General features: G+C 41.6%; 1 protein-coding gene across 1 annotated transcript in view; it reads left to right on the top strand.

Annotated features, from left to right (window-relative positions):
* Positions 1 to 6,107: 6,107 nt before the first annotated feature.
* LOC116359029 (phospholipid phosphatase 3) overlaps positions 6,108 to 9,432 on the top strand; it is a 15,157-nt gene continuing 11,832 nt past the window's right edge. Inside the window, exons 1-2 of the mRNA XM_031811673.1 lie at positions 6,108 to 6,906; positions 7,083 to 7,085. Coding sequence (XP_031667533.1) covers positions 6,702 to 6,906; positions 7,083 to 7,085 — 208 coding nt within the window. The 5' untranslated portion in view covers positions 6,108 to 6,701. The remainder of the gene's footprint in view (positions 6,907 to 7,082; positions 7,086 to 9,432) is intronic.

Below are 9,432 nucleotides of genomic sequence, written 5' to 3'. Positions count from 1 at the left end.
ACGCTCTAACCACTAGACTACCTGTCATTAACCACTAGGCTACCTGTCTCTAACCACTAGGCTACCTGTCTCTAACCACTAGGCTACCTGTCTTTAACCACTAGGCTACCTGTCTCTAACCACTAGGCTACCTGTCTCTAACCACTAGGCTACCTGTCTCTAACCACTAGGCTACCTGTCTCTAACCACTAGGCTACCTGTCTCTAACCACTAGGCTACCTGTCTCTAACCACTAGGCTACCTGTCTCTAACCACTAGGCTACCTGTCTCTAACCACTAGGCTACCTGTCTCTAACCACTAGGCTACCTGTCTCTAACCACTAGGCTACCTGTCTCTAACCACTAGGCTACCTGTCTCTAACCACTAGGCTACCTGTCTCTAACCACTAGGCTACCTGTCTTTAACCACTAGGCTACCTGTCTCTAACCACTAGGCTACCTGTCTCTAACCACTAGGCTACCTGTCTCTAACCACTAGGCTACCTGTCTCTAACCACTAGGCTACCTGTCTCTAACCACTAGGCTACCTGTCTCTAACCACTAGGCTACCTGTCTCTAACCACTAGGCTACCTGTCTCTAACCACTAGGCTACCTGTCTCTAACCACTAGGCTACCTGTCTCTAACCACTAGGCTACCTGTCTCTAACCACTAGGCTACCTGTCTCTAACCACTAGGCTACCTGTCTCTAACCACTAGGCTACCTGTCTCTAACCACTAGGCTACCTGTCTCTAACCACTAGGCTACCTGTCTCTAACCACTAGGCTACCTGCCTCTAACCACTAGGCTACCTGTCTCTAACCACTAGGCTACCTGTCTCTAACCACTAGGCTACCTGTCTCTAACCACTAGGCTACCTGTCTCTAACCACTAGGCTACCTGTCTCTAACCACTAGGCTACCTGTCTCTAACCACTAGGCTACCTGTCTCTAACCACTAGGCTACCTGTCTCTAACCACTAGGCTACCTGTCTCTAACCACTAGGCTACCTGTCTCTAACCACTAGGCTACCTGTCTCTAACCACTAGGCTACCTGTCTCTAACCACTAGGCTACCTGTCTCTAACCACTAGGCTACCTGTCTCTAACCACTAGGCCACCTGTCTCTAACCACTAGGCTACCTGTCTCTAACCACTAGGCTACCTGTCTCTAACCACTAGGCTACCTGTCTCTAACCACTAGGCTACCTGTCTCTAACCACTAGGCTACCTGTCTCTAACCACTAGGCTACCTGTCTCTAACCACTAGGCTACCTGTCTCTAACCACTAGGCTACCTGTCTCTAACCACTAGGCTACCTGTCTCTAACCACTAGGCTACCTTTCTCTAACCACTAGGCTACCTGTCTCTAACCACTAGGCTACCTGTCTCTAACCACTAGGCTACCTGTCTCTAACCACTAGGCTACCTGTCTCTAACCACTAGGCTACCTGTCTCTAACCACTAGGCTACCTGCCTCTAACCACTAGGCTACCTGTCTCTAACCACTAGGCTACCTGTCTCTAACCACTAGGCTACCTGTCTCTAACCACTAGGCTACCTGTCTCTAACCACTAGGCTACCTGTCTCTAACCACTAGGCTACCTGCCTCTAACCACTAGGCTACCTGTCTCTAACCACTAGGCTACCTGTCTCTAACCACTAGGCTACCTGTCTCTAACCACTAGGCTACCTGTCTCTAACCACTAGGCTACCTGTCTCTAACCACTAGGCTACCTGTCTCTAACCACTAGGCTACCTGTCTCTAACCACTAGGCTACCTGTCTCTAACCACTAGGCTACCTGTCTCTAACCACTAGGCTACCTGTCTTTAACCACTAGGCTACCTGTCTCTAACCACTAGGCTACCTAGGCTACCTTGCTCTAACCACTAGGCTAGCCTGTCTCTAACCACTAGGCTACCTGTCTCTAACCACTAGGGCTACCTGTCTCTAACCACTAGGCTACCTGTCTCTACCACTAGGGGCTACCTGTCTCTAACCACTAGGCACCTGCTCTAACCCACCTAGCACTGTCCTCTAACCACTAGGCTAACCTGTCTCTAACCACTAGGCTACCTGGCTCTAACCACTAGGCTACCTGTCTTTAAACCACTAGGCTACCTGTCTCTAACCACTAGGCTACCTGGTCTCTAACCACTAGGCTACCTGTCTCTAACTCACTAGGCTACCTGTCTCTAACCCACTAGGCTACCTTGTCTCTAACCACTAGGCTACCTGTTACTCTAAACCACTAGGCTTACCTGTCTCTAACCATTCTAGGCTACCTGTCGCTAACCACTAGGCTACCTGTCTCTAAACCACTAGGCTACCTGTCTTTAACCACTAGCTACCTGTCTCTAACCACTAGGCTACCCTGTGGTCTCTAACCATAGGGCTACCTGTCTCTAACCACTAGGCTACCTGTCTCTAACCACTAGGTACCTGTCTCTAACCACTAGGCTACCTGTCTCTAACCACTAGGCTACCTGTCTCTAACCACTAGGCTACCTGTCTCTAACCACTTAGGCTACCTGTCTCTAACACTAGGCTACCTGTCTCTAACCACTAGGCTACCTGTCTCTAACCACTAGGCTACCTGTCTCTAACCACTAGGCTACCTGTCTCTAACACTAGGCTACCTGTCTCTAACCACTAGGCTACCTGTTCTCTAACCACTAGGCTACCTGTATCTAAACCACTAGCTACCTGTCTCTAACACTAGGCTACCTGTCTCTAACCCACTAGGGCTACCTGTCTCTAACCACTAGGCTACCTGTCTTTAACCACTAGGCTACCTGTCTTAAACCACTAGGCTAACCTGTCTCTAACCACTAGGCTACCTGTCTCTAACCACTAGGCTACCTGTCTCTAACCACTAGGCTACCTTGTCTCTAAACCACTAGGCTACCTGCCTCTAACCACTAGGCTACCTGTCTCTAACCACTAGGCTACCTGTCTCTAACACTAGGTACCTGTCTAACCACTAGGCTACCTGTCTCTAACCACTAGGCTACCTGTCTCTAACCACTATGCTACCTGTCTCTAACCACTAGGCTACCTGTCTCTAACCACTAGGCTACCTGTCTCTAACCACTAGGCTACCTGTCTCTAACCACTAGGCTACCTGTCTCTAACCACTAGGCTACCTGTCTCTAACCACTAGGCTATACCTGTCTCTAACCACTAGGCTACCTGTCTCTAACCACTAGGCTACCTGCCGCCCCACATAAACACCTTTATATATTTTTTTTCATTTTATTTGATTGATTTGCATTTATTATCCATCTCAGAACCAACCAGGCCTTTGTTATAAACACAACTAAAGACCCTCCCTATTCAAGCTAGATTTTAATATTTGATCGTCTAATCTGCTGAAAATCTATATTTAGTATTAGTAGGTAATGGTTTGATGCATTGTCAGCATTTTTAAATGTTTTAATGTTTTGTGGCTGAATTGAGTTTATGTTCTGTTTTCTCTCTCATACAGAGCAGGTGAAATGCCTTTTCAAATTAAAGATGGGTATTATTATGATTAATAATTAGTTCATTTAACCAGTTAAGCTAGTGAGAACACATTCTCTTTTTGCCAAAATTACGTGACCATGAGAGAACAAAGAACATGGCAGAAAGGCAACACAAAATGACATTTCAGACAAAAAAACAATATTTTCAATTGGAAAAAGAATTGACCGTGCAAACTCAAGTATTTAATTCCCATTTCAGTCAGTTAGCAGACGCTCTCGAAGAGCGACTGAGACGAGCGAAAAGTGACTTGCTCACTTAGACAGCTCGGGGATTCGAACCAGTGACCTTTATGTTACTGGAGCAAACACTCTAAACCACTAGTCAAGCTGCTGAAACAACCCCTATTCATAAGCCTATAACCTCTCTGTATAATATAATGACTAGTATGTCTATAACCTCTCTGTTTAATACTGTATCATGACTAGTAGGACTATAACCTCTCTGTATAATACTGTATCATGACTAGTATGTCTATAATCGCTCTGTATAATACTTTATCATGACTAGTAGGTCTATAACCTTTCTATATAATATCATGACTAGTAGGTCTATAACCTTTCTATATAATATCATGACTAGTAGGTCTATAACCTCTGTATATAATATCATGACTAGTAGGTCTATAACCTTTCTGTATAATATCATGACTAGTAGGTCTATAACCTCTGTATATAATATCATGACTAGTAGGACTATAATCTCTCTGTATAATACTGTATCATGACTAGTAGGTCTATAACCTCTGTATAATATCATGACTAGTAGGTCTATAACCTCTCTGTATAATACTGTATCATGACTAGTAGGTCTATAACCTCTGTATAATATCATGACTAGTAGGTCTATAACCTCTCTGTTTAATACTGTATCATGACTAGTAGGTCTATAACCTCTCTGTATAATACTGTATCATGACTAGTAGGTCTATAACCTCTGTATAATATCATGACTAGTAGGTCTATAACCTTTCTGTATAATATCATGACTAGTAGGTCTATAACCTCTGTATATAATATCATGACTAGTAGGTCTATAACCTCTCTGTATAATACTGTATCATGACTAGTAGGTCTATAACCTCTGTATAATATCATGACTAGTAGGTCTATAACCTCTCTGTATAATACTGTATCATGACTAGTAGGTCTATAACCTCTGTATAATATCATGACTAGTAGGACTATAACCTCTCTGTTTAATACTGTATCATGACTAGTAGGACTATAACCTCTCTGTTTAATACTGTATCATGACTAGTAGGTCTATAACCTCTCTCTATAATATCATGACTAGTAGGTCTATAACCTCTCTGTATAATACTGTATCATGACTAGTAGGTCTATAACCTCTGTATAATATCATGACTAGTAGGACTATAATCTCTCTATACAATATCATGACTAGTAGGACTATAACCTCTCTGTATAATACTGTATCATGACTAGTAGAACTATAACCTGTCTGTATAATACTGTATCATGACTAGTAGGACTATAATCTCTCTGTATAATACTGTATCATGACTAGTAGGACTATAACCTCTCTATATAATATCATGACTAGTAGGACTATAACCTGTCTGTTTAATACTGTATCTATCGTGCTATGAGGTTTGAGCTCTTATGGCGCTGGAGTCCACCACTGGTTCAAGCCCCACTCTGGCTGTTACACCCCTCTTACGTTACTCTAAAGGCCCAAGAGGTCAAGGTGGGAAAGGAATATGGAGAGAAATGATTAACTGTGTAGTGTCCACTTGATGGCAGTACATAGACTTGTTATAATGACTATTGTCTTGTTGATCCTTTGTGGCTCACACAATTTTAGGTTGTGTGTATAGTTGTGAATTGTTAGATATTACTGCACTGTTGAAGCTAGAAACACAATAATTGAGCTTTTTCCTTCATCTTGTTCATCTGTTACCATGCCCCTGCAAATAAGGTTGCTCAGATGTTCGAGTTCCTTTTGAGTTTTGAGCTACACACGCAATAACATCTGCTGAACATGTGTATGTGACAAATACAATTTGATTTGATTTTCTCTGTCATTGTTGTGTTTCAGACATCAAATCAGGTCAAATGTATTTATATAGCCCTTCGTACATCAGCTGATATCTCAAAGTGCTGTACAGAAACCCAGCCTAAAACCCCAAACAGCAAGCAATGCAGGTGTAGAAGCACAGTGGCTAGGAAAAACTCCCTAAGAGTATCTCTACCACATCCTGTCTGAGGGAGATCTGATGTCATCTCCTCTCACCTAAACACCACATGACACATACACCTGAGTGTACAGGAGCCACTGGCAGGCGTTGCTGACACAGCATTCATCAAACAGTGAGATTTACAACCAAAATCATTATGCTCTCTCTCTTTCACACACAGACACATAAAACGTGTACTGGCGTGCTCTCCACCGTGAGAACAAGTGCTCATACCTCTGACGGATCCGTTTGTTTGGTGAGAGAACAAGTTTCTCACCAGAGGACTGAGAGAGAGAGAGAGAGAGAGAGAGAGAGAGAGAGAGAGAGAGAGAGAGAGAGAGAGAGAGAGAGAGAGAGAGAGAGAGAGAATAGCCTATGGGGTGGGAATTAGTGAACCAAAACAAGTTTCTCAAAAACGCGCTGGTTTTTCTTGATTTTTTCTTGATAAGAGGACGGAGAAAGAGAGAGCGAGAGAGAGAATAGCATATGGGGTGGCAATGAGGGAACCAAAACATATTGTATGTTCATTACTAGGACTGTAAAGTTGAGAGATAAAGAAAGATAGAAGACAAATGAGACGGTCTACCGCCGCAACGCCCATCACCGTAATGTCTCATCCATGAACGTTTCACAACTACCGGTTGACTGCGCCTGGAATTGTGACGGATCGACGCACTGAGCATGTCAGGGCGAGTTTTATAGAAATGCGTTTGGAAATAAAATCAGTAACAAAAACGTCTTTCAAAATCATTTGGGGATGTTCGACTCACGAGGCTTGAAGGAATTTGATTTTCCACTTTGACAACTCTAAACTGTTTGGATGAATACTTTTTTTTCAAGACTTCCAAGTTCGCCACAGGTCTCTATCACAGCCCAACTTGTTGCTATCAAAATTATATCTGAAATAGAGTTGTAGGTCTATGTCACTCATCTTTCTTAGTTTGAACAACGGTCAATATTGAATTAAACGTTTAACCACTAACTGGATAAAACAAGAAGATGTTGGAGAAATATTCCCGGCACAGCCCTGGAGTTGCGCCCGTCCCGAACACGGACCTGCAACTCAAACTACCAGAGAGCAACGTGGGTACCAGAGGCCAAGAGGAAGATAACGGGTCCGGGCAGAAACTGGTGGAGATAACGGGACCGGCTCTGTCCAAACGGAAACTACTGGTCGGTCTGGACCTGCTCTGTCTGGTTCTGGGTAAATACAATTTAGACTATTATCTTTTTATCAGATCAACTTTTTATGATTCATAATTTTATCACATCCACTTTACATTTTTGATCTTTTACCATTGTATCATATAACCTTTATTTTAGATTTTTTACAATAAATATATATTTTTTCTTCTTCAAATCAACGTTTTATAATTCAAGCCTACCTGGACCTGGGTTACCTGCTTCTGCTTTAATAAAAACGATCTTCGAGTTATTTTCATAAAAATAACTTACATTTTCAACAAACATTTTTAAATATTTTTTATAGTTAATAAACTTCAAATCTTCGAATAGGTCTATAAAACATTTTCGTCATTCATTGTATTGTTTATTGTTAGGATATATCACAAATAATGGTGTATTCATTGTTAGGATATATCACAAATAATGGTGTATTCATTCTTAGGATATATCACAAATAATGGTGTATTCATTGTTAGGATATATCACAAATAATGGTGTATTCATTCTTAGGATATATCACAAATAATGGTGTATTCATTCTTAGGATATATCACAAATAATGGTGTATTCATTGTTAGGATATATCGCAAATAATGGTGTATTCATTGTTAGGATATATCACAAATAATGGTGTATTCATTCTTAGGATATATCACAAATAATGGTGTATTCATTCTTAGGATATATCACAAATAATGGTGTATTCATTGTTAGGATATATCACAAATAATGGTGTATTCATTCTTAGGATATATCACAAATAATGGTGTATTCATTCTTAGGATATATCACAAATAATGGTGTATTCATTGTTAGGATATATCGCAAATAATGGTGTATTCATTCTTAGGATATATCACAAATAATGGTGTATTCATTGCTTCATGGCGACACTGAATCCCCTCTTGTCATTTTACTCTTTATTTTAAATCCAACTTTATTCACTAGAATTATTATTTTATAATAAACTTTATTCACTAGAATTATTATTTCATAACGCGCGTTGAAGGCTTTCTGTTATACACGGCATGGTCAAAAGTATGTGGACACCTCTTCAAATGAGTGGATTAGACTATTTCAGCCACACCCATTACTGACAGGTATATAAAATCGAGAACACAGCAATGTAATCTCAATAGACAAACATTGGCAGTAGAATGGCCTTACTGAAGAGCTCAGTGACTTTCAACGTGGTACCACATTTCCAACAGTTCAGTTCGTCAAATTTCTCCACTGCTAGAGCTGCCCCGGTCAACTGTAAGTGCTGTTACTGGGAAGTGGAAACGTCTAGGAGCATCAACGGCTCAGCCGCCAAGTGGAAATGCGACGTAGGCTAGGCTAACTTTCATGAACTATTCAAATGTTGATATTTGAATCTTTTGCGATTTATTTGAAATATATTTGACTATGAGATAGTAGCCTATAGTTTCGTTGTTGTTTCGTATCTAGGCTATTTATGATACACAGTGAAGGTGCGGGTGCGTGAGGACATTGAATCAAGAATTAGCACTAGCGCAAATCAAGAGGTTGGTCAACATTATCATAAACAATTTCTTCAACAAAAACGAAATAATTAGGAAAAAATAAATTGAAGCTCTAAATAATTCTCACTCTCAGTGTTCTCTCTCGCTGCACGCAAAGCTCTCGATGCCAGTTGGCTCGAGCAGGCCAAGGGAATTCTACAGTTTCCATGACAACCAGGGTTCAGGGAAGAGCGAGGCCTGGGGAATTGTGTGTAGTACAAATTCATAAATAAACAATCTCTCTCTCTCTCTCTCTCTCTCTCTCTGTGTGTGTGTGTGTGTGTGTGTGTGTGTGTGCACTCCCTTTATGCATCTGACCACAAGTTCCCAAACTGTGGTTATGTAAGAGCAGCTAATTGACTTAGCTTATGTCCCAAATGACCCCACAGTCCCTATATAGTGTACTATTTTAACCAGGGCCCATAGGTCTCTGCACTCTTCAAGAAACAGTTCCAAAAGGCTCTTCGGCTGTCCCCATAGGAGATCCCTTTTTGGTTCCATGTAAGAACTCTCTGTAGAAAGGGTTCTACATGCAACCCAAAATGGTTCTACTTGGAACCAAAGGAGTTCTACCTGCAACCAAAAAGGGTTCTTCAAAGGGTTCTGGTATATGGGGACAGCTGAAGAACCCCTTTAGGTTCTAGATAGCATTTTTTTCCAATACAAGTGTGGGCCAATGTATATTATAGTGCACTACTTTGGCCCACACTGGTTATAATAAAAGGTGAATAGGATGTCATTTTGGACACCTTTCTCTCTGATCCCCTCCTACTTGTCTAGAGGAGAAGGATTGCTGATCAGGGATCATGTCCCCACCTGTCCCCTGTATTCGTATTCACTGTGATCTACAAGGCTGCTACAGATGTGATGCAGGGACGGACTGGGACCAGAATCCGGCCTGGGCATTTCTAACACACTGACCCATTTCTTTCCAAGAGGCCACTGATTATTAGCCAAAATAAAGATCATTTTGTGCAATAACACCAATTCAGACCGGCTCACTGGGTTACAGATGGACCAAT

Source organism: Oncorhynchus kisutch, unplaced genomic scaffold (genome assembly GCF_002021735.2).
Source record: "Oncorhynchus kisutch isolate 150728-3 unplaced genomic scaffold, Okis_V2 Okis01b-Okis20b_hom, whole genome shotgun sequence".
Lineage (NCBI taxonomy): Eukaryota > Metazoa > Chordata > Actinopteri > Salmoniformes > Salmonidae > Oncorhynchus > Oncorhynchus kisutch.
This window is presented reverse-complemented; position numbering and strand designations above follow the sequence as displayed.